Source organism: Crocodylus siamensis, chromosome 1, assembly GCF_052110815.1.
Source record: "Crocodylus siamensis isolate JL-2025a chromosome 1, ASM5211081v1, whole genome shotgun sequence".
Taxonomy (NCBI): domain Eukaryota; kingdom Metazoa; phylum Chordata; order Crocodylia; family Crocodylidae; genus Crocodylus; species Crocodylus siamensis.
The window spans coordinates 100,974,784-101,001,042 of record NC_143395.1 but is presented as its reverse complement, the minus strand read 5'-3'; the positions used below and the strand labels follow the sequence as shown (position 1 = coordinate 101,001,042).

The 26,259-nt window shown below is 41.9% G+C and overlaps 1 protein-coding gene across 1 annotated transcript in view; it reads right to left on the bottom strand.

Moving 5' to 3' along the window:
- LAMA2 (laminin subunit alpha 2) overlaps window positions 1–26,259 on the bottom strand; it is a 437,413-nt gene that overhangs the window by 250,303 nt on the left and 160,851 nt on the right. The window contains exons 13-14 of the mRNA XM_090032537.1: window positions 1,537–1,638; window positions 318–529 (exon numbers count right to left, since the gene is read on the bottom strand). Of these exons, the coding sequence (XP_089888663.1) occupies window positions 318–529; window positions 1,537–1,638 (314 nt within the window). The remainder of the gene's footprint in view (window positions 1–317; window positions 530–1,536; window positions 1,639–26,259) is intronic.

The window sequence follows — 26,259 nt, the reverse complement described above, 5'->3', positions numbered from 1 at the left end:
ATGAATTTTGTGTGAAAAGGAAATATACTTCCCCAAAATGTATGTATTTATGGATTTATGATGGTCCCTTTAATAGCCTATATGACTTCTCTGTGTGGTAGGGTAGTCAGTAAAAGAAAACAAATAACTCCACCCCCCAAAAAAATGGCAGACTATTCAAAGATGAAAAGGCTTAAATGTATGCTAGTTTCATAGTGAAAAATAAACAGTGACCATCTTCTTAAATTATACCAACGTGCAGCCTGCATAAAGAGAAAATAAAAAGACACATCAGGCTGTCTGCAAAATATTGTCACAAATGTAGTTCCCAAATTTACCTGTAGATGGCATTCATCCCATGGCTGTACGTGGCTCTTATTAGAAGCCTCTTTACATTTGCCAGCACTGTCATGAATTCCCTTTTGCTGACTGGAATGTCAGTGCCATACACGGTAAATGAATCTGGTTTCAGAACAATTTCTTCTGTGTGCTCCTCAAATGGCTGCAGGTGAATCCCATCTGTTGGAGTGCTGATTCTAAAGCCACTTCCCTAGAGAGAGATATTAGGGATTCAGTCAAATATAAAAGGGGTAGAAAAGATGGTGTATCATTGTAGACATTTAGGGACAGATTCTATTCCATCTATTGGGCATCTAAATGGAAAAAGACACCTAAGTGCTATTCTATTCCTCTCTGTTCAAGTCCCTGAAAATCCATTAATGCATATACTTTTGTAACACTGTAATCTTACCTTTGCAACTGAGTCACAAAAAAGAAGCAAGGATGGGAAGGATGCACAGATTTTTTGTATTAACATATTTCAGGGCGAAACAGGATTGACTTTAGGCACTAAAGTCCAGTTACACTTCTAATAAATAGAACTGAATCTGACCCTTAGTGCAAAGGGTTACTGATCAGTATATAAGAACACTACGTACCAGGAATGCCACAGACTGATTATCCATTGCTCTTCAAAGAAGTGCATTATTCATTTTATACTAAGACTTTAGAAGACTTCAGCCAGCATGGCTACAACCTATACCCATCATATGAAACAAATAATTTGAAGAATTATAGGTGATAGAATAAACTGACAAAAATTGAGGGAATGGTTTGGGAACAGCTTATAGTCAGTATAAGCAAAATCCCAGTGAGCTAACAGGTATCCATCCAGCTGCATGGCTTAGCATGGGCATCAGAAAATACAACTAAATCCTGAAGCACAGTCTCCAGGACAATATAATACTACAACTGTCTAAGGTATGATACTAGTTTAAAGAATTTACTTCCCATTTCAATCAGCCAATACTACCAGTTCTTCATCTGTCTAGCTTATCACTGTAAATATAATCTGACAGTACTTTTTAATATCAGAAAAGGCTCCTATATATGCATATTAGGTATATAAGATATGGTCTTTATATGATGCTGCATAAATTGTCTGCAGACATATCTTTGAATAACAGTGATACCTGATCAGTTTTGGATGCCACAAGCCTTAACTAATCATGTAAAGAGGTGGATTAAAGTTAATCATCAGAAATGGAAATACTGTACCTCTATTATGACATCAGAGTGAAGTATTGTTTGAAGTGGTTCTTCCTGCCCTGAGAGGCTATAGGAAATGATAAATTTCAGACGTCCACCAGCAGCTGTTACCTAAAATAAAGCAGAATGATGCTCATTACATGACAGGGCACATGCCTTTAGCCATTTGGGGCTATTGGTTTTTTATGGCAATATTGCCTGAAAACAGAGTGCCAACAAAGTGAAAGGAGATTCAGATCACATGAGTTCTCAAACAGAAAGCCATAATGACCCATGGTGTGTGAAGTGGGCCGTATTCAATTCAGATTTGGATTTGGCCTGCTTCAGGGGACACTGATTTGATACATTGATTCGGGTCACTGTCCTGATTCGATTCAACCAAATCTAAATCTGAAGATTCGATGCTGATTCAGAGAATCAGCAGTTCGGCCATAGACACAGATTTAAATATTTTTTCTGCATACCTCCATGTACCAGGCGCAGCTTGTGAACACTGAGATGGTGGGGCAGCTGGAGCGTCCCACGGGAGCACAAGGATGTACTTCAAGTCCACTTCTGGGTCTGCTGCAGAATGTGCGGGGAACCACCCCCCAAGCCCCCACCTCTGGGCTGGTGATTGGTCATAGGGAGACCTTGGGTTCCCCCCCACAACCCAGGAGGCACCAGTCACTAAGCCGGGGGGGTGAGATCCCCTGCACGTTCTGCAGTGTACCCAGAAGCGGACCAGAAGTGCTTCTGGTCCACTTCTGGGTCTGCTGCCAAGCACACTGGGGACCCCCCTGTGCTCCTGTGGGACGCTCCATCTGCCCCAGCATCTCAGTGTTCATAAGACGCCTGGTACCTCCAGGTATGTAGAAAAGGCATTTAAAGCTGTGTCTACGTCTGAATCATCAAAACTCTCTGAATCGGTTTGGAGGGTTCTGATTTGATTTGGAGAGTTTAAAAGGTCTCCTGATTTGATTCGGATTTGGAGGTTTGGGTGCCGAATCAGGCTGAATCTCTGCTGAATTGAATCAGTGACCGAAGCTTTGCATACCCTTAATAAGGACCCATTCCCTCCCTTCCCCAACCATCAGCAAACTCACTCTCACCTCTCAGTATTTTCTTCAGTGACAGACTAAGCTTCCAAATCTGACATGTAATAAAACATGAGCAGCAGCACATCCTAAGAACCAGCTTTCAAATCTCTACTAATATATTTTCCCTTCAATGCAAAAGGGAACATAAGTTTAGAACGTATTTAAGTATTTTTGCTCCGCACCTTTCTGTACCAACCAACCAATTCATAACAGAGCCAGCACCCCTCATGCAATGATTAAATACATCCATAAAAAAGTTATCATAAAGGAAAGCAGCCCAGCAAGTTTTTCCTCAGTATGAATTGTAACTGAAAACAGAGGAAAATAATAATTTGTCTTCACACAGTCAATCAAATTTTGTTGAAAAGAATGCTACAGTCCTTTCTCACAGGCTGCCTCACCCTCCGTAATAAGAGGCTGATAACCTCAGGCCATCTCATGTCATTCTAGTATATTTTTCTACAATCTTTTAGCACCCAAATTCAGGGTACTGACAATAATCTTCCCATGAAAAATTACAAAGTGTAGATCATTTTTAGGACAGGAATCAAAAATGCAGTCAGTGGGTAGAACTCACTGCCAATACAGCAGTTTTGCTTTCTTTACTTTACTGAAAAACTGTAAATAAAGTAGATTTTTTTTAAATAGCTAAGAAAGTCTGCTCTGTATACCAGTGAAACAAGAGCCTCCTCTCAGCAGTGATCATTATCCACATCAGTGGGCTCTCTCTGTCCTTTCAATCTATATTGCTGACCACAAAGCAGTCTCAAGAGTACTCTTGTAGGGAGAATAATCCGATTATTCTCAAGGCCGATCCAAGGGAATAATATGCTGTGTTTTAACATTCATCATACTGGATATTTTGCACACGTAACAGAAAGCAGTAAATACAGAGGACTTTCATTATATGTTGTTGTGTGCTGAATCTAAATTAAGTGGGGGGGGAACGTGAAGCCCATTACTTAAGCAGCAGCAATCTGCTCATTTTGGAGCATGTATGAAAATATAAACATCAGTACTGAGGCTATAATCACCAGAGGAAAATTGCAAGTAGCTTCCAGAATCTGCTCTAAATAGCAACCAAAAGTTTGGATTAGTAGCCAAATATATCCGTACCTGTTAGGTCTAAAAAACTGCCTATGACCTCTGGGCAAGCCAAGCTAAAAAAGCAAAAGGCTTGTAGTGTTTTAGCATAACAGACGGCAATGAAACATAAAACTGTGAGTAACTGGCAAAGCAGGTGTATAACAGGAAGAGATTTTAGTACGTATGTAACAGTGGAGTGGCTAATAATGTACGTAACTGAAACCTCACAATTATCACTTGCATATGCCTTTGTTTTGGTATGTGCTAGCTTTCCTTTCTGGCCATTTACATTTAAGACACAACTTAAGTTGAAGTTCATAACAAATTTAGGAGTTTCATCTTTACCCGATGTCAACCATTTTTACTCAGGAGGTACAGTTAGTTTTTATTATTATCAATATTTAGATTTTTTAAAGCACCCATTGTTGCAGCATCTGGGCTATTTCAAACTTCATTCCATAAAATACTCACTTTGAGACTATTTAAATTCATGAACCCTGCCAAGTTGGCTAATCAATGTGCTGCATAAACAAATATGCCTTGCTTAGTGCCCTACAGAAGAAATGAGAGAGCTTTCAATTGAGAATCACTTAACAGTGATCTTTTCCTATTAAGATCCAGGTATTGTCAGCAAGAGAAGTCGAGCGCATCTCAACTTCTTTAAAAGAAAGTTGGGTGATAAAGAATCTTTTTCATATCTGCATACTAGATCCTAATTCATTGGTGATGTGTAGGGGGTGCACATGGGTGCACGAGCACCCCCTGAGATTGGCCGCCACCAGCAGATTGGCCAGTGGCATCTGCGGGCAGTTGTTGTTTTCCACTTGGTTCTCGCCATCCCCCGCCCCCCGCTGCTGACATCACTGCAGCTGCCTGCAGGTGGTCCCCACTCACTGCCAACATGCCCCTGCCACTTCTGCCTGCCACCTGTGGGCAGTCACCATGCCCCTCCAGCCTTGGGAGGCATGAGGCATTCATGTCCTAGTTCTAAAAATTTGGTAAGCAATAATTTTAACCTAATGTGAAAATGAACAGAAAGGCAGACAGAAACATAGAGCACTAATGAAAATTATACATATATCACCAGTCAGTGCTCAGGGCAGGAAGGGAGCAGAGCCATGCTCCAGTGACTGATCCTGGTACACAATGCTCATTCTGGCCTGTGGACCAGGTCAGCATCACTCATCCGGTCCGTGGGGCCAAAAAGTTGAGCACTGCTGGCCTGAAGCCAAAAAGTAACCTGGTCTTTATAATTACAGATGTTAACACTTGGCTACAGTGCCAGTAAAATTAAGCATAGATGCTTTTGTACTTCTATAACAGCAGCAGGATTAATGGAATTCTAGGTATCCCTGTCATGATATCACTGATAATAGACATGGAAAGGACTCTTAGGGCATTTTGTCCACTTTTTAGCCAATGTGCTCTTGTACTACCTTAAAACATTTCTGAACTCTTTTTTCTATATATAATTAATATGTAGAATAAATTCACTTAATGTAATTTCATTTTTTTCTTTTTTTAAAGTATGACATGCTCTTGGATTAGAATCAAAGGATCACAGAAAATTAGGGTTGGAAGGGACCTCAGGAGGTCATCTAGTTCAGTGGTTCTCAACCTTCTTTGTACTAGGACTCATTTGTAAAATAGCAATGGCCAGTCCTATGCAGTGCCCCTTACTCCTGACCTGGTGCCCCTTGCCCCCAGGCTCCACCCCCCCACAGCGTATGAGGCATGAGGAGCCCCAAGTAGGCCCTTGCGAGCTGTAATTCTGCCAGCCTGCATGGATAAAGCTATGGCTTCCCACGTTTTTTCTCCTTTAAAGGAGAATCCATTTTTAAAGTTCATTGATCCATTTTTAAAGTTTGTTCATGACTCCTTCATATACTGTTGAGACCCACTTTTGGGTCACAACCCACAGGTTGAGAAACACTGATTTAGTCCAACCCCCAGCTCAAAGCAGGACCATCCCCAACTAGATAATTCCAGCCAGGGCTTTCTCGAGCCAAGCCTTAAAAAACTCCAAGGATGGAGATTCCACAATCTCTGTAGGTTACCTGTTCCAGTGCTTAACCACCCTCCTAGTGAGAGAGTTTTTCCTAATATCCAACTTAAACCTCTCTTGCTGCAACTTGAGACCATTGCTCCTTGTTCTGTCATCTGTCACCACTAAGAATAGTGTAGCTGCATCCTCATTGGAACCACCCGTCAGGTAGTTAAAAGCTGCTATCAGATCCCCTCTCAGTCTCTTCTTCTCCAAACTAAATAAGCCCAGTTCCCTCAGCCTCTCCTCAGAAGTGCGCTAGCCCCTGAGCCATTTTCATCACTCTCCACTGGACTCTCTCCCACTTGTCCACATCCTTTCTATAGTGGGGGGCCCAAAACTGGACACAATACTTCAGATGTGGCCTCACCAGTGCAGAATAGAGCAGAATGATTACTTCCTTTGATCTGTTGGCAATACTTCTACTAATGCAGCCAGTATGCTATTAACCTTCTTGGCAACACGGACATACCATTGACTCATTGTCATCTTATTGTCCACATAAGCCCCCAAGTCCTTTTCTGCAGAGCTGCTGCCTAGCCAGTCAGTCTCCAGGCTTTAGCAGTGCATGGGATTGTTCCATCCTTAGTGCAGGACTTTGCATGCATCTTTGTTGAACCTCATGAGACTTCTTTTCGCCCAATCCTCCAATTTGTCTAGGTCACTCTGAATTCGAGCCCTACCCTCCAGCATATCTTCAACATGCCCCAGCTTGGTGTCATCCACGAACTGGTGGAAGGTGCAATCCATCCCAAGTTCCAGATCATTAATGAAGATACAGAACAAAACTGGCCCCAGGACCAACTCCTGGGGCACACCACTTAACACTGACTGCCAGTTAGACATGGAGCCATTGATTACTACCTATTAAGCTCAACAATCCAGCCAGCTTTCTATCCACTTTACAGTCCATTCATTCAACTCATCCTTCCTCAGTTTGCTTTCAGGAGACAAATCCAAGGACAGAAATTGGGACAGAATTCAAAGCTTCTTAGAAAAAAAACACCTTCTGAGACATCAGTTTTACTACTAAAAGCAGCATAACACTCATTGACAAGGTTTGTATGCTTTCTGTTCTATATTGCATTTATCACAGTTTTTGCTCAGCATCTGTGAAATCTATGTCTTCCTTGTTAGTTTTCCCAGCCAGCATCAAAGGAAACTTTATAGGCCTGACCTAAAAGATTTTTTGGTATAAAGATGTGAAAGTAGTACACCCTATATTAAAAATCTCTAATGTTGAATTATACATAAATGCATATATACACACACATCCCAATCATATCCTCATACATCTATAGTATTATATGAATATATTGTAGATGCACACAAACACAAACACACATATATATAATTATAAATGTATATAAAATGATATATGTATATATAACTTATACTCTCACTCTTGTCCCCTGTCCTCATTCTCTGTCCCTTTTCTAGTCTTTCTGAATGCAACCCAAGAGGAAATGCTTTTTTGTGCTATCTTTTATTGGATCAACTGTATAGTTGGGAGGGCAGTGGGATAACTTTTGGGCATCAGGTGCCTTTCTTTGGGTAATTTTATATGAATACAACCCTTCACTTCCAAGTTTTTTTGCACGGTCTTTTTGGAGGTGGAATTTCACAATTTCTACCCTGGCATTGGATCTCAGCACAAAACCTTGTCTGTACCAACTGTTTGGTATTGTGCAGGTGAAACTGAACATCTATGCATTGGCGATGCATAGGGGATGCCTGCAGGTACATGTATACCCCCTGAGATTGGCTGTGCACCCCCTGGAAGTGCCAGTTGCGAAACTGGAAGTACCGCCAGAAGTGCACTCCCAATTTTACTGCTAGCTCGGTGATTAGCGGCTGGTGGACAACACCCCCTTTGGCAATCTGGTACCCTCCAAAACTTGGGAGGCACCAGTCTTCCAAGCACCTCTGGGCACACCCCCGGGCACACCCCCATGAGCAGGGACATGTGTTTCCCTGGGGACAAATAGCAGTGGCACATACTTGTGCCGCTGCTACTTGTCCCCGGGGAACACTCCTGCACACGTGCTCCGGTATGCAGAATGTTGCCCTCAGTGGGGTAGAAGAGGCTGTGGCCAGCATCTGAGCCGGCTCCAGCAGCCTTACCTGGGATCCTGGGGACCTCCTAGGGTGGAAGTAACAGCAATCAGAGCATGTGGAGCCTGGGCAGCAGCTGAGCATGGTTCTGGCCAGCAAGGCTCCAGTTTCTGGAGGTGTTTGCTGCTTCCATGTATGCCACCCAACATGGGCACCGGGAGATCATAGTGTCAAAAAAACCTACCATGCTGCAAATTAGTAACATGGCAAATGCATGCATGTGTTGTGCATGCATTTTGTGGTGCCACAGATGGGTTTGCAGTGCCACAAACCAATGTGCACACTTGTCTGGACTTGCCTTACATATCTTCCCTTTGGGAATGTGTAACTAAGAATATACAATAAGCAACAGTCTTCTTGAAACAATTTAGTTTATTAGCAAATGCAGCAAAAGAATTACAGAAAATTATTGCACAATGGTAAACAGCTCAAGCATACACTCAAGCTTATCTACACTTACTCTCCCTACATGCAAGTCTAGGTGATGTTATAGTCCTAGTCCCTCATGTTATAGTCCTAGACCAGACATAATTTACATTCTTCACCAAGACCAGGAAATTTTGAAATGCAGCCAGATTACAACATGTTCCAGAGTGTAAATCTCCCTCAGTATTGTCCCTTCTTTGAAGAAACTCCCTTTTCCCCAAAGCTTCATTCTCCCTCTGTGAGCCTGAGCTCAGTTTCCATTCACGGATTTATTTTAAAGACTTAAGTGTGAAGTTCTCCCTTTCCCTGAGTTTATATTTTCACAGAAAGTCAACAAGGCTGTCACAGATAATGCACTTAGGATAGGTGTGACCAGGTGGACCTATTCACCTTTTATAGTTTGCAATCACAGGCATTTTGACTGTTGGAGAGGAGAGTGTCTTTTACCCCTGACACTTCAACCCCATATATAAAATGCCTTGTGAGGTCCAGTTCCATATTTGCTACCAGCTGTCAGATTTATTTTCACTTTGAAAGTATTTTTATTGGTTTTAGCATGTATAGTGAAGCTTCATATTAAAATATGCAACTATCACATGAACAAAGGAATTACTAAACCAGATCCAACCAGTAGTCCATCTTAAATCTATTATTCTGAGCAGAGTTTCTGTTTAATTAAATAATAGCCGAAATCCTACAGTTTTCATGAATTCCACAGTCTGACAAAGCTCCAACTGATTTCAATTGAATTCATGGAAGTTCCTCTCACGGTTTAAATATTAGACAGAAAATAGAAATATTAGAATGCTATTCTGTGAAATATTAGAATATTTCATTTTCAGCAGTCACTCTCAGTTGTCTTGTCAACATAATATTCACAGTATTCCCTATTCTCAAGAGAGTGAACACTGCAAATAGTAAGATAATGTTATTTAAGTCAAAACTGTGCAAGTATTTTTGAATAATGTTGTATTTCAAAAGTTTATTATTCTACTGACGTACTTGCTTTTCACTTCACTTCTAAAACTGTAGACCAATAACAATAACAGTATTCTCTACAAGAAAATGAATCAAACTGTATCAAAGATATGGACAAAAGAGGAAACTAAGCAAGAGCATAAAGAAGGTCCCTAGATCTTAAATATGGAAGGTGGGACACTTTTGTTAAAGGTGTTCATGTTTTGGACCAACTTCGAACATCACCCACTGTTTCACTGATGAGTGCTACTAAATAAATGGATTTAACCTTTTCTCAGTGTGAGCCACTTGGAAATGTTAAGACATCAAACAAAGTGTTTCTCTATCATAATATCATTTAGGACAGGGTTGTTGCAGCGTGCTGCACAACAGTGGCAGTGTGCTGAACAACACCTTAAGGTGTTGAGTATCCTTAATTTCTCTTGATGTTGATAGACATTTAAGGAGCTTGCCTGTTTAAGCCTTCACTAATTTTCTGCTAAAACCAAAAGAAAAGCATTACACAGTTTGTACCTTGAAAAATATTTCTTCCTGCTTTTTCCTTCCTTTCCCTACTTCCCTTTAGCTGTCCTTCAAACCAAACCAAACCAAACCAAACCAAATAAAAACAACTTGTTTTCAGAAAAAAATTGCAATCTCATAAGCTTATATTAGTAATAAATATATAACCTTATATTAGTAATAAAGTTACATAAACATGTTTCTCCCCCTCCACACAGAACCGGATCAAGTACACTCAGGAAGATTCCTGGGCCTTTATTTTATTTTAACTGGATACTCAAGAAAATGAAAGATTTGTAGCACTAGCTACCTTGAGGCACAGTAAGGATAGGTGGTATTAGCGATATTCCACACCTTCTGTAGATCTCCAATAAAGCACCTGAATCCTGAACTGTTATCAAGCTTTCTTGTATCACACTTCAGCAGAGACTAGAAATTGTTAGCAAATGATGTTAGCTTGTGATTTGTGTTGCTGGTACACATGTAATGTCTAGTGTTCATCACTTGGGAGGCATATATAAAAATATTTTAGGAGAAAAAATAAGGATTATCTATCCTGCAGGTACAGAGTTAACAGAATAGCCACAATGTTTTGCTCTCCTAATACATCATGTGCCTGTGTTTCCCTTGGACAAATATGGTACTTACAAGTATTTTAGGGAAAGGTCATTTTTCAACCATTCTGTCTTTCAAAAACAAGATGCTTATCTTCTTTGGGGGCATGTTGTATGCAAGGAAATATAGTATTTCTATCACCTTCTATCTGAATATGCATACAATAGGAAAAAAATATTCAGGAATTTCCATACAAGGCTGTTACCACATAAAAATGTGGAAGGTAATTTGCATCATTCATTTGATACTCACTGAGCATTCTCAGAAAAAAAATCTTACCTAGAATTGTAAGGAGACTAATATTTTTATGCCTACGGTCCTTCTGTCATTTTGTCATGATAACAAGAAATGGCACGTGACAACTTTTTCAATATTCTGTGACTCGGTCATTCTCCTAGTGGCAATATCTGCCACTAGATTTGCTTTGTGCACACTGCCTGGAGATACTGAAATCATATTATGCACAGTTTAACACTCTCTGCTAGCCTTCTTGCTTTTCCAATGGGACTGCACTGCAATAAAACTCAGAAGTTTATCTGGACTGGATCACCTTCATGAACTGTTCAGGTATAAATTTATCTTTATGGCACAGGTATTAGCAAGCATAGACCTGTGAAGTGAGTACATCAGTTCTGGCAGTGACAAAACTAATGGCACTCCTAGTGCCAGTTCAATCCATAATTGATTAGCACCTATGATGAGGTGATAAGATTTGACAAAAGGTTGAATAGAGAGTTTGCCACATTAATAGGTGGACATAAGTACACATAATTTTTCTGACTGTAGTATTCACAGAAGGAACCGTCTGAATATTTGTTTGTCCTGAGTTTACTTGCTTATTTTTTGCAGGAATGCCCCATCATTAATCAACCCTGTTCTAGATTAGTTAATTTTAAATCAAACCTGAAAAACCTCTACTCCTCAAATATTGGCTGCAAACCATAAGGGAATTCTATTTGGTTTTTATTGGTTCATATTTACTGTTACACTGAGAAGACACTGGAAGAAGGAATAAGACTAGAAAGGAATGGGATCCTTGCTAAGAAAACATCAAGTTCTTATCCCTTTAATAAAAACTCCCAATAAAGATTGCATGTTTTAGTTCTATTCAAGTTCCATTTTGAGATTAAATAGACTTTGCTCTTTTAGATAGGACTTGAATTTAAATAGGATATCTAAACTTTGCTGAGAGTTTATATTAACATTTCAGATAAAGGGGAAAGCAGCTTTGTCACGTTCTGTTTGATTGACTGCACAGTTCTGGTTTACCTTTTTCTTGCGGTTTAAAATGTTCTCCTCCCATGCACATTTGTCATGGAAAAGTAGACTCTTAGTACCATACTCTACCTCCCCCACCATCTGCTGGGAGTCAGTCTCTTAGGAGCCATTACACTGTACAACAGAGTAAGTCTCCAGATGTCAACATTTTGCCTACAATATTCTACAAGCTTATTATTCAGGTACACTCTGAATATTAAAATGATCTCAACCTGCACATACCAAATACTATATTAAATTTACCTTACTTTCACTCAAAATAGTACTCTAGAATAACCACTGGAAGAGCTGCAAAAGTTTGAAGAGCTGTATTTGAATAGACTTGATTTTTATGGCAAAACTGGATAAAAATGTAATGTGAAACATCATATAAGCCCCTTTTCCCACAGCAGAGTATATACCCTGGCTAAAGAAACAATATCTTTTAAAATTTGCAAGACATCATGTTGCCACTGACTGGCTGTAAAAATAAGAAAGCCATTAAATCTAATCTTTCTGCTGCTTTTTTTAAGTGAAAAGATCAGGTGAAAATATCTGACTGATTAAGACACAGATAACATCTACCCACAGAGCAGGAATGGCTAATTAATGGCAAATCAAGTTCTGCAACACTACACTTTTTGCATGCTTTGATCACATCTTTAAGGATTGTTTGTTTTCAGTATTGCTTCAGTCATGACCTTTTTCTAAGTATTTTTTTAAATATATATAAATAGCGTATGTGTGTGTAAAAGAGAGAGGGAGAGAAAGAGAGAGAGAAAGGCAAGCTTGATGATTAAAAAATGGAAAAAACTAGAGCCCAATTGATGCAGACCACAGAAAAAGTATCCACTCAATTTCTTCAGGCCCAAGCAAAGCTGAAAGTGGAAGAGATAAAGGTTCCATGTCCCACTGCACTCCATAATTCAACCCTGCTTTGTTCACATTATCAGACTATTAGATTGTAAGAAAATCAACATTAATGGCATACACAAAATGTATGCAAGAGCATATTCAAACTGTATGTGTTATGATCTCCATATTCTATCTCCCGCTATAGAACAAGTAACAAGGCCTCATTTCTTCTGTGGTCTGTGCTGCTTCAAATGTAAAGTGTCCACTGAAAATAGAGAGCTTGTCACATGCAATACATATTAATTAAAATCTATCTGACATCTTTCATTTAATTCAATATGTCAAACACAATGAAAAGTCTTGCAATGGAAAAGATTAAAAATTCCATAAGAAACCTATTATTTGAGGATTTCCTAAATTATACATATAAATCCAACCCAATCTCATTTTTATTGAGATACTGTATTAACATTACCATGTTACATCCCTGGTTCCACACTATCCTTAGATGAACCAGATTACATTATTCATACCTTCTCTAAATGAAATCCAAAACTGTATTGATTTAAAATTAACTAAGCTAGAAGATAATGATTTTTGTAAAATGGAATGTTTGCTTCTTGATGGACAACAAAGACAATGAACAAATGGAAAGAAGAACTGCCATAGTCTCTAGGCAGTTCTTCAGTGTTCTTGTTATCATCATAGAGCTTCTTGGCATATTTCTAGAATGGATTCCTAGATTTAAGCCTCTCCAGTTGTGGTGTATTGATGTCCTTGTTGATTAGAAGGTTTGGGTTACTGATGTCCTTATGGTATTCCCTCATGCATGTGGCATCACGGCGGAGCTGTGGGGAAGCAATGTTCACTAGGACTGGGAGCTATGGCAATGGCATACTTTTTAGTGTTGCTGATATAATCCACATAGCTGCATTTAACTGTGTATCAACAAACTTGTGTCCACATATTTGTTCCAGACTGAGGAGCAACATTCTACTGCAGAGAAAACAAGTGCTAGAGTGGCCATTGAAAGCATGGTTTCATTTGCTTCTTGTGTTGTTCTGGCCACTGTATGCATGAGGCTTTCATTTTTTTAGCAACATTCCACTGATGTTCATGAAAAGTGAGGCCCACTCAAGAGTTACGCCAAGGTATTTTGGGAACTTTTCATGATTAAACGTTTCTCCACAGAAAGTGATGGTTTCTGGTCAACACAGGTGTAGTTCAGATGACATGATGTGATGATAGTTTTTCTCAGATTTGGGCAAAGTCTCCAACATGCAAAACATTCTTCAAGTAACTTGAGGTCTTTGCAAAGATCTGCTTGGACTTTAGTCTGGCTCCTTCTTTGAGTAGCAAGTGCCAAGTCATTGGCAAAGCCTAATTTCTGGCTGGTGGTGACAGAAAGATCACTTATGTATACATTAAAAAGTGCTGGTGCAAGCACTGATCTTTGTGGGAGACTTATTTATAGACAGGTTCTGCTGACAGAGTTCCCTAGATGGAGACGATATCGCCAATTAAACAGGAGCATTGATAAGTGGCAGAGGGTCTGCTAGCACCTGATGACCATTGACACCTTCATCAGGCCTTCTTGCCATATAATATCATAGGCTGCTGATAAATTGATAAAAGCATCTCCTGTAATATCTTTGTGCTGGTACTCAGCTTCAATATACATAGTGAGCTTCAAGATACATGGTGCATCCAGAGCGAAAGCCAGCCTGTTCAACTCATATAACCTTCTAAAAAATGGAAGACATGCAAGACAGTAGCATTTTGGTTAGAAGTTTATATGTCATATGAAGCAGTGATATGGGATGGGAGTTTTTTTGGGTCTGTGGTTGATTTTCTGGGTGTGGGGATAGAATGACCTTTGTTTGTCACCACATCATGGGAATTTTGCTTGTAGCTATTATGTTGGAGAAGAGTCTGTCAAACCAATGGCACCCAGGAAAAGGATAACCTGCTTAATGGGTACTTTGCACCCAGGAAAAGGCCAACCTGCTTACCCAGGTACTTCGCATCAGTCTTCATCAGTCCAGTGGGACTGCCCTGCCTAGCAAAATGCAGGACAGCCAGGGTGAGGATGTATTTATACCCAGCATTAGTGTTGATCTAGTAAATGATCACTTGAGAGGCTGGACACCTTCAAGTCAGCTGGTCCTGACAGATTACACCCTAGGGTACTCAAGGAGTTGGCAGGCATCATAGCCCAACCATTGGCAAAAATATTTGAAAATTTGTGGCACCCAGTTGAGGTACCTGAAGACTGGAAGAAGGCCAATGTTGTACCCATCTTCAAGAAAGGGCAGAAAGTAGAACCTAGGAATTACAGGCCAATCAGCCTGACCTCAATCCCTGGTAAGATTCTTGACACAATTATCAAGGAGACCCTTCTGGATAAGCTGGCTGAGGGCAACATCCTGAAGGATAGTCAGCATGGGTTCATCATGGGTAGGTCTTGCCTGACCAATTGCATCTCCTTCTATGACCAGGTGATGTATCACCTGGACAAGGGAGAAGAGATTGATGTCATATACCTGGACTTTAAAAAAGCCTTAGATCTGATGTCCCATGATCTCCTTATGACAAAGGACAGACTGCTGTTCCCAGACATCTGCTGAGAAGAACATTCAGCCAGGTCTAACCAGTCACATAGGTTCCTAGCCGAGATACAGGACCTCCATCTAACCCAGGAGATGCACAGCCCCACCAGGGGAGACACCTTGTTAGATCTGATCCTGGCCACAGTCGACAACCTGGTGAGGAGTCTGCACGTGCTCACCACCTGGGCAACAGTGATCATCGCCTGCTGGAATTCACCATCCAACACAAGGTGGCAAAGGTCTGCAGCAAGGCGGCAGCCCTGGACTTCAAGAGGGTGGATTTCAATGAGGTAAGAAGACTAGTCAGGGAGGCACTGAGGTCCCAGAGGGGAGGGGAGTTGGGTGTCCAAAAGAAGTGGTCATTCCTTAAGGAGATGATCCTCCAAGCCTAAAGGGAGGTAATCCCAATACGGTTCAAAGAGGGCAAGAGGGCGCAAAAGCCCCCATGGCTCACCCAAAGCATACGGGAATATCTCCTAGCTAAAAAGGAGGTGTACACTCAATGGAAGGGAGGGGCCATCAATAGGGAGGACTATACCTCAGTTGCTCAGGGCTGTAGGGGGGCGGTCAGGAAAGCCAAGGCGGAGATGGAACTGGGACTAGCTACCCAGATCAAGGAGAACAAGAAGTCCTTTTTTAAATATATAGAGGGTAAAAAGAAAGTATCAGGTAATGTGGGGCCTTTGCAAGAACAGTTCCCATTTTCAAAAAAGGGAGGAAGGATGACCCAGGAAACTATAGACCAGTCAGTCTTACCTTGATCCTGGGTAAGCTTTTTGAGAGAATTATCCTGGCACATGTCCATGAGGGACCAGCAGGGGAGATTACGCTTAAGGGCAACTAACATGGGTTCATTAGAGGCATGTCCTGTCAGACCAACTTGGTGGCCTTCTATGACCAGGTCACAAAATCCTTAGCAGTGGACATAGTTCTTCTGGACTTTAGGAAGGCCTTCAACATTGTCTCTTACCCCATTCTCATTAAAAAAAGTAGGAGACTGTGGCATCGACACCTACACAGTCAAATGGGTCACTAGTTGGCTGGAGGGCCACACCCAGACAGTGGTGGTGGACAGGTCTTATTCGACCTGGAGGGATGTGGGCAGTGGGGTTCCGCAGGGCTTGGTCCTCAGGCCTGCACTGTTCAACATCTTCATCAGTGACTTGGACAGCGGGGTAAAAAGCACCCTGTTCAAATTCATAGATGACACTAAGATGTGAGGAGAAGTGGGCACGCTTGAAGGGAGGAATAGGCTGCAATTGGATCTAGTCAGGTTACAGGGGTGGACAGATGAGAACAGGACAGGTTTCAACACTGACAAGTGCAAGGTGCTGCACCTGGGGAGGAAGAATCAGCAGCATACCTACAGCCTGGGGAACTCCCTTCTCATCGGTGCAGAGGCAGAAAAGGATCTTGGATTCATTATCAATGCCAAAATGAACATGGGCCATCAGTGTGGGGATGTGGTCAGGCAGGCCAGCCATACCTTGTCATGCATCCACAGATGCACCTCAAGCAGGTCCAAGGCCACAGTTGGAGTATTGCATCCAGTTCGGGGCACTACACTTCAGGAGGGATGCGGACAACAGAGAGAGGGTCCAGAGGAGGGCCACTCACATGATCAGGAGTCAGCAGGGCAGTCCCTATGAGGAGAGGCTAAGTGACCTGAACCTGTTTAGCCTCCCCAAGAGAAGACTGAGGGGGGATCTAGTGGATATTTACAAAGTGGTCGGGGGGACCAGCAGGCACTGGGGGAGTCCCTGTTCCCCAAGCACTACCAGGAGTGACAAGAAATAAAGGTCACAAGCTGGCAGAGGGTAGATTCAGGCTATATATCAGAAGGCACTACTTCACTGTCAGGGCGGCTAGGATCTGGAACCAACTTCCAGGAGAAGTGGTGCTGGCTCCTACCCTGGGGGTCTTTAAGAGGAGGCTGGATGAACACCTTGCTGGGGTCATTTGACCCCAGTACTCTTTCCTGCCATGGCAGGGGGTTGGACTTGATGATCTGCTCAGGTCCCTTCTGACCCTACCAACTATGAAACTATGAAAATTGGACAACTGTGATCTTGGCTACACCACAGTCCGATGGCTGGGAAATTGGCTCTGAGGTCAGACCCAGAGAATAGCGGTCGATGGCAGTGAGTCATTATGGTGCTCTGTGATCAGTGGTGTTCCCCAAGGCTCTGTCCTTGGACCAGTTCTCTTCAACATGTTTATTAACGATGTGGAAAGTGCACTGACTAAGTTTGCCGACTAAACTTTGGGGCATAGCATCCACACCTGAGGACAGGCTAGTGATCCAGGCTGACTTGGATAAGCTTAGTAAGTGGGTGGACACAAACCTGATGACGCTCAATACTGATAAATGCAAGGTACTCCACCTCAGGGAAAAAGTTGGACTCTATTCCAAGTCTTGGGGGCTTGGACAGTAAATAATTTTTTTCTTATGTCCAGCCTAAAACCATCTTGGAGTAGTTTATCAACACTGGTCCTTGTTTTTCCTTGGGGCGCTCTGGTGAAAAGACATTCTCCCAGATCCTGATGTACACCTCTTATGTACTTATAAGCAGCCACCAGGTCCCCCCAGAGCCTTTGCTTTTCCATGCTGAAGAGTCCCATGGCTCTCAGCCTCTCCTCATAAGGCCTATTTTCTTGCCTTCTGATTATGCATGTGGCTCTCCTCTGGACTTTCTCAAGCTGCTCAACATCCTTCTTGAATTGTGGAGCCCAGAACTGGATGCAGTATTCCAGCTGAGGCCTCACCAAGGTGGAGTACAGCAGGAGGATGACATTCTGAGACTTACTTGAGAAGCATCTATAGATGCAATTCCAACTGGAATAGATTCCAACTTTTCTGGACTGGACACTGTATATGGATGCCCAACCCTTGACTCCCACAATAAGTGTTTTACTCCAAGCTTAGCAGCAACCTATGATCTTGTGATGGCCAGACAAAACTCCACCAAGACATAGTGAAGCCATACCTTAAGAAAATAGATGCCAACATCAAGAGTTGGGAGGAGTTGGCTGCTAACTGACTACAGTGGCACTGCAGTCTCAACCATGTGACAGCCTGCTTCAAGGTAAAGCATCTTAAAGAGAGAGTAGAGGAAGGAAAAGGAGAGAACTCCTAGCCTATGTGGTGGGCCAGTAGGGGGTGCTGCTGCATTGAGCCACCCACCTCATTGCACCCGACCACCTTCCAGGCTCTGAGTACCTCCCTGGGGGTGCCTCACGTTTGGTCGGCCCCCTTCCTGGAGCACACCCACTAGCCTGGGGGTTCCACTGCCACCACCCAGGGCTGGGCTTGATTCTGGCTCTACGCACAGGTCTAGTAGCCCTCAAGGGTACTTGATTTACTTCAAGAACTTGGGGGCTTTCCTCAGTCAGAAGCACAAGTAGTGGTCTCCCTTAGTCAGCCAAACCAAGGGGACTCCAAAGCATAATCTAGAACCACTCTCAATAAGTTTCCTACACAAGGTACAAGGAGAATTTTATTGGTTACAAGGAGTAGGGTTGAAATAGGGTACAGGGTAGAGCAATATCAGAGAAATCCCATAGAGCAAACTGGCATGGCTGGGTAGCCTTTGATCATGCATCTGAGGTACTGCAAGCTATATATCTAGTTAGATCTCAGGTAGCTTACTTACAAGTATCATCCAGAGGCAGGTGGAGATTCCCTCTAGAGGCAGGCAGTTCCTTGATTATGAGTTTTGAGAAAGAAAGCAAGTTTCAGATGGTCCAGCTCTTCTCTCCCTGAGTCTTCCTCATGGCTGCTGCCCCCTCTTCCTGGGCAGTCCTTAACTTATATAGCCCTTGTGACCTCATTTACCTGGTCCAGTGGAGGCCAGCACCAATCTGGAATGCATCACTGGTTGCTGGGCAGACTGGCAGTCTCTGGCCCAGCAGGGTGCCCAACCCCTTCACCCAGGTATGTGATGCCAGTCATGTAGGCAGAGGGAGGAGGTTTCCCCCCTCCCTCAGGAATGTATCCAGCTCAGGTTACCTAAAGAGATAGGGTAAGGTGTGTATCCTCTGCTGGGCCCATCCTAACCACACTGTCACAGAGCAGAGTTTATGGGAAGAAACAGAGGTGGCCTACTACCCCCTATAGCAAGAACTGTAACTTCTATGCATGGGTCTGTGGCTCAAGAATTGGACTCTTAAATTCTCATTCTCAAACCTTAGGTGTCTGTACACAAATGCACAGAGCCTGGGAAACAAGCAGGAAAAACCAGAGTCTTTGCACACTCGCAGAACTGTTCTGTGACTGAAATAACAGACTTGGTGGGAGCTCGCATGACTGGAGCACTGTCATGGATGGGTACAAACTGATCAGGAAGGATAGGCAGTGGAGAAGAGAAGGAGGAGTTGCACTTTATGTAAAAGAACTGTATGCATGGGAGACTGGTGCCTCCTGACTCTGAGGGGGCACCAGCAGCCAATTGCCGACCCTGAAACCGGAAGTGCTGCTGGTGTTTCTCATTGGCCAGTTAGGGCCAATCTCAGGGGGAACACCTCTGGTGTCCCCTCCACACATTGCCTATGGCTCTATGATTGCTCAGAGCTGCAGTGTAAAACTGGAGCTGGGCCTGTTAAAAGTCTCTTGGTTAAGGCCAGAGGAAAAAGCAACAAGAGTGATGTCACAGTGGGTGTCTGCTATATTACCAGAACAGGAGGAGGAGGTAGATGAAGCCTTCTTCAGAGAACTAGCAAAAGTTTACTGATCACACTCTCTGGTTCTCATGGAGGACTTCAATCACAATAACATCTGCTGGGATGGCAGTACAGCAGTGTCCAGGCAAGCCAGGAAGACTTGGAGAGCTCTGGGGACAACTTCCAGGTGGAAGTGTTAGAGAGGCCAACTAGGGGTTATGTTCTTCTTGACCTACTCTTCACAAGCGGGGAAGAATAGGTGGGGAATTTAGTAGTGGTTGTTAACTTGGGCAACAACAACCATGAGATGATTGAGTTCAGGACCCCAAAGAAAGGAACAAAGGACAGCAGCAGAGTAAGGACCCTGGACTTCAGAAATGCAGACTTGGTTACAAAAAGAGCTGTTTTCTGCTGTTCTCAGTGATGGCAGTTAACAGAACAAGGAGTAATGGTCTCAAGTTGCAGAAAGGGAAATTTAGGTTAGATATTATATTAGGAAGAAGTTTATTACTAGAAGGGAAGTAAAGCACTGATCAGGCTTCTCAGAGAGGCTGTTGACTCTCCATCCTTGGAGGTTTTTATGACCTGGGTAGACAAAGAGTTGGTTGGGATGATCTAGTTGGGGCTGGTCCTGCTTTGAGCAGAGGGTCAGACTACATGACCTTCTAACATGAATTTTCAGTGGCTCTATGATTTTTCAGACTCATCAATGAGTTTTGGTAAAGATCATCCTCTAATCGAGGGATTTCTGCCACTGCCAAATGTTTGGCAAGCAAAGAAAACTAGCTTGTTTGTTTAGTTACAGATAATATGAATATGAAAGGCCCTGCTGCTATTCCCATTGTTCATCATCAAATTCTTCCATTTTCATAAATCTGGTCCATGTTGGCAATGGATTCCCAAGAATCCATAGTGCCAATGTTAAACTCTTAACAAATGCAGACTATGATTATTATATACGCCTTATTCTTACCTGCTTCATACAACCAAAATTCTTTATGATACTGTGTCCTTCCTATCTCTTGCTTCCCCATATAGCCTATAATTAGATCAAGGCCTCCAGCATGTTCTTAAATCCAAACTAATCCATGAATCATTCCAGCATTGGGTAGAGGAAGATAATTTAGGTGCAACATAATCCCTGCACTCAATTATTGTGATGGCAAGTAGGTCTGAGTTAGACTTTGGAAGATACCCAGTTTGGCAAAAAATATGCCAACAGCTGTGACACTTCTGTAGAACATGCCAGGCCCTCATCATGAAGGGCTATTAAAAAAATCTACTAAGTGCTTCATCAGAATTACAAACATTATCCAAACCCCTATCCTCTACTTGAATGTAGTTAAACTGGAAAGAAACCTAATAGAAGCTCACCAGCTGCTGAGTAGATTTTTGCAACAGCTGCTCTGCCCTTAATAAACAATAATTTAGAGGGGGTGGACTGGGTTGGGGAGGCATAGGGTTGGATAAGACAGCTCTTTTTCTTTTAATGTCAGAATGGTTAATGACCACCAATGATTTTGAAAATCATACTAAGCAATTTAGTTATCAACTCTGAAGCCTGAGTTTCATTCTAAATAGTTTGCATTTAGAAATGTTTGCTGTGGATATGTTATCAGCAGCTTTACTGTGGGTCTTGAAACAGTGGACAGTTTCATAGCTGAAACTAATCCTTAATCCATTTGATCGGATGTCCTATTGGTTCTCAAGCCACTCTACCTAAAAGGCCAAAGAAATAATTCTGGCAGATAAATCAATACACTTCTATAACAGCATTATAAAATAGTAATAATAATGTGAGCACACATGTCCAACTATGCTGTTATGACACAGGGGTGCCATCCCTGACTGTACTATACAAGACAAGAATTGGCAATGTTTTATAAAATTCAGAAAATCCATATTTCTATGGTTTGACAGACAGCAGACATCCCAGCCTCACCTCATAAACAGCCAAAGGATAAAAAATTCACAAAGAAAACATGAGGAAGATGAAAGATAAAAGAGTGGCTGTCTTCACAGTCACAAGCAGTTAAAAATACCCTCAGATAAAATAGTCTCTTTGTACTTACTGTTCCCACCATTGCTACTGTAGTTGGGGCCAGTCAATATCTACAATCTATGCTGGAACAGGAACCACTTTTAGTATGAGATTCATTAACAACTTTCTGAACACTTGTGGTTATTAGACAACTGGGTAGTTTTTGTAGGAATGAAACAATTAACACCAAAGGACAGGATAAATTCCATATTGGGTAACTACAGCATTTTACCAACCTCCTCAAAGCTCTCTGAGACAGGGACCATCTTTCAGTTCTATATTTATATAGCAGTCAGGTACTACTGCATTAAAAATTAATACTACTGCTAACCTATTTTCATGCACCATATTTACTCAAATCCAAGATGAGTTTGGGGGTTTTTTTGCCCATTTAATACAGGAAAAGAAGCCCCTTGTCCTGGATTTGAGTTGAAGAGGCAGGGGACAGGCAGCTACTGCAGCTCCAACTCCAACTGCAATCTCAACCTGGAGTTGGAGACAGAGATTCATTTGCTGCCCACCACTTTTCCATCCCTGAACCCTGCAATGGCCTCCCCCCTACAACCAGGACAGAGAGCACACGATTGTGCTGGCCTCAACCCTGGCATGCAGCAGCTGAGCCAGGACTGGAGTTGTCACCAATGCAACTACTGCTGCATGGCTGGGCTAGAGCTGGTGCAACCACTTGCTCTGTGTCCCAGGCTTATGCAGGGCTGGAGCCAGAGCCACAATTGGAAGGTAATCAGTGGGGGCAGAGAGGGCAGAGGTAGCAGAGTGGGGGGGCTAGGCAGAGGGCAGAGACAGGGAGCAAGGGATATGTTCAGAAAAGGCAGGTAGGTGGGAAGGTGGCAAGTGTGGAGCAGGCAGATGCCAGGACCTGCAGGTATCAGGGGAAGCAAATAGTAAGGGGGTCAGGCACCAGGGTGTGCAGGCATGGAGGGAGGCAGGCAGCAAAGGGACATGTGCTGGGGGAACAGACAGCAAGGGACAAGGTTGGGGGGGGCAAGGGACAAAGTCAGAACTCTTAACTTCCACACCACCTGCCCTCCCACCTTCTTCGCCACCAGCTGTCCCTCCTAACATGGTGGGGAGGTGAATTTAAAATGACTCTCCAATAATTAGATTTTATACATGGAAAATTATAACATTTATAAGTTTTGCATGTATAGAATCTAATTATTGGGGTGGGGGGCATCTTAAATTTGGAGTCATCTTGAATGCAGGTAAATATGGTAATTTATGGGAATAGTTTATTCTTAGCCCATTCCTCTAAACTGTTTTGGTAATGTTATTATGTCCTTCAGTATTCTACCTCAAAAATGCTCTAAACTATTCAAACATATATATGGTTCAAACATCCATGTGTTTTGCACTATGGGAACTTTCATGAATGGGAACCACATAAATGTAAATTATAATTAATGTTTCTAGTTGGCAAGGTTCACGTAACAGCAGCATCCATCTTGTAAATTATTTTGACAGGGATATGCACTATGCTTTTACAGTTGTTTATGTTAACTTTAAATACGTATTTCTTTCTAAACAAAGTGAGCAGCTTTGGAAGGAGGCATGCAAGAAACTCCCACTGGCTTCCTTTCCTTTCCAGCACAAAATGAAGGAGCCTGAAACGTCCAATCCTTTGCACCATGTGATATAATAAATATAATGGTAACAGTAATGTACTCTTATTCAGTGCTTCGCTACATATATCACAGAACCTCCAAGGGCAATGCATCAAAAAAACAAACTGTAAAAATAACCAGTAAAATATTAAACAAAGATATAAAACTGTATAAACATGTCACCACTTACTATAACTCATCAACACTAATCACAATATTAATAACTTACAGTTAGGTATTATATTGCATCACCAGAAAAAATGTTACTGAACAAGTTTTTCAGTTGTCTATGAGTAGACAAAAAGCACTGCTCTTTATTAACATCACATCCAATTAGAAAATGCAGTGGTTCAAAATCAGAAATGTTTTAAGAAGCATAAGAGAAGCCTCGAGACAGCATTATTGTCACTGTCCTCTGGTGCTTTCTGATAGTTCCCCAGATTTAACTCAGGAGATATCCAATATTAGGAACCACTTCTCAGCAGCCTTGACTATGTCCCCTTTCCACCAGCACCACACAGTTTATAAGTTACTTAGCCATTGCAGCCAGTCCTTCCTCATATATAAACTTGTGGTCACTTCTTTTTCAGACCTTGTTTGCATTGTGGTTTCACGCTCTTACTATCTGGATAACACATTCTAAAACATCGGGTTTGAAATAAGCACAAAGTCACATTTTATACAATGCTAGTTCAAAATTATTAGTTAATGCATTTTTTAACTGGATGTATTTTGGCAGAGAATTTCAGAATTTTAATACTATTTTACCCTGGGATGGATGCTTATACCATCCAATGCAGATGAATCTCTATGCGAAAGAATGCAGAAAGACTCACAAGCATATGGCAGAACAATTTAACTTCCATGGACACTCTATCATTGATCTGAGGGTGGCTGTTCCTAGAGAGGAAACTTCTAAAAACAATATGAACAGGAAATTGCAGAACAAGACATCATCCAAGGACTGGATTGTTTTAACTATAGTTTAAATGGAGACTATGGATTCTTATCCCATTATCCGGATTAGCTTGGTTGCTTGCCTCTCCCAGAACAGCCCCTCTCCCCACTCTCTCTGTCTTTCCCTTGTCTTTTGTATTCTAATACTTTTTTTTACTCTGGTTTTTGCACAACCTTTCATAGTATCTGATATAGTGAGCTTCAGCTCATGAAATCTTGTGTTATATCTATGTGGTTTAGTTTATAAAATGCAAATCTACCCTGTCTTCTACAGTGGTTTTAGTACAGGTATGTAAAAACACAATTAAAAAACCCAGTGTAGATATGCCATTGTTTCATACTGCCTTTCTGCACAAGGGGATAAATTTATCTTCTGTAGGATAACCCATAGAAAATTATTTTATAGGGGAAAGTATATGTATAAACTTTGGTCTACATTAGTGTCTTTGCACATCAACTGTAGGAAACAGGTCAAATTACAAATATAGGTATACAATTTTTAGATGGATATCCCCTTTAAAAGAAAAACTTTATTAAAAACAAAAAACAAAACAGACAAAAAAGCTTTGCAAAGCTTGTTATGTTATATTAGTTCCCCTGCATAGTTATGATGTGGCTTGTCAAAGGAATTCCTTTAGTTTATTTTTCCTTGGATCAAATTATATAAAACTATATAACTTTTTCTATGCATCCTATTTCATGGAGAAAAGTGTGTTTATCTCTAGAAGAAGAATTAGAAAGAGAGACTGAGGATGACCAAGTATATTTTGATAGTAAATGGAGGCTGAGAAACAGCTACTTTCTTAACTGTTCCTAAGCCTATTATTGTGTCTATACATGGGAGAATTTATATTCTTAATTCTCATTCACTATAATGGGAGTTGAACATGGGAAAGCCCCCAGGCATTGGAATGATAATCGATCTGTGAATTTCCTGATTTCCTGGTTTTTGTGTCTCTTAACTTTAATGTTTCTTTGGGGGGGTTTTCCCCCCCACTTGATTCCCCTTTAAAACAAACACAACAAAAATCATTTCACTTGCAGTTAGACTGATGAGGAGATGAGATTATTTTGTGGTTCATCAACAGATTGTCATCTCTGCTAACACTCATTCCCATAGACACAATATCTACCAATATGGCTTATGAAATAGCATGTAGTGTCACAGTGGGTGCATCTACATGAGACATTTACTTTGGAGTTGACTAATTACCTCCTCAGTAAAGTGTCAGCATCTACACATGCACCCCTATTAGGACATAGGAAACTAATTAACTCTGCCATAGGTTAGTACTTACAAATACAAATGCTACTTTGCAGTGGTGTTATTTAGCGCACAACAACACACATGTAGACACTTGTATGGCTCTCTGTGGCATGAGGGGGCTTCAGTGCAGGGGCTGCCTGCTGACTAGCCACACACTGGGGCACCCTCATGCCCCAGTCAGCCCCTCTGCAGCAGGTGGAGCCAAGTTGGAGCAGTCCCAGGCTTGCAGGCTGACCTCCCAGGTCTCCTGCTAGTCAGGGTTGCTCTGATCCAGCTCAACATGCTGTGCTCCTGGGTGCACGTGTGACTGCAGTGTCCAGGAGCAATAAACTCTGGTATATGTGCCGCAATTAATTGTCTCACATTAATTTCATGTGTGGACATGCACAATGACCACAAAGACTATGCCTCCTATTGTATAGCATCTTGTAGCAAGTACTAGAGAAAAAAAGCATTAGGAGGAAGATATGCTGTATGTAAAAAGCATAGAAGACAATGTGATGAAGGACTTCTTTGACTGTATGGTGTGTTTCAAGATGGTGAATGTGCATTGAGAACAGGTTCAAAGTGCTAAGAAAAGTTGTGGGGCTCAGTGTGGGTGGATGAGCATGCAAATACATG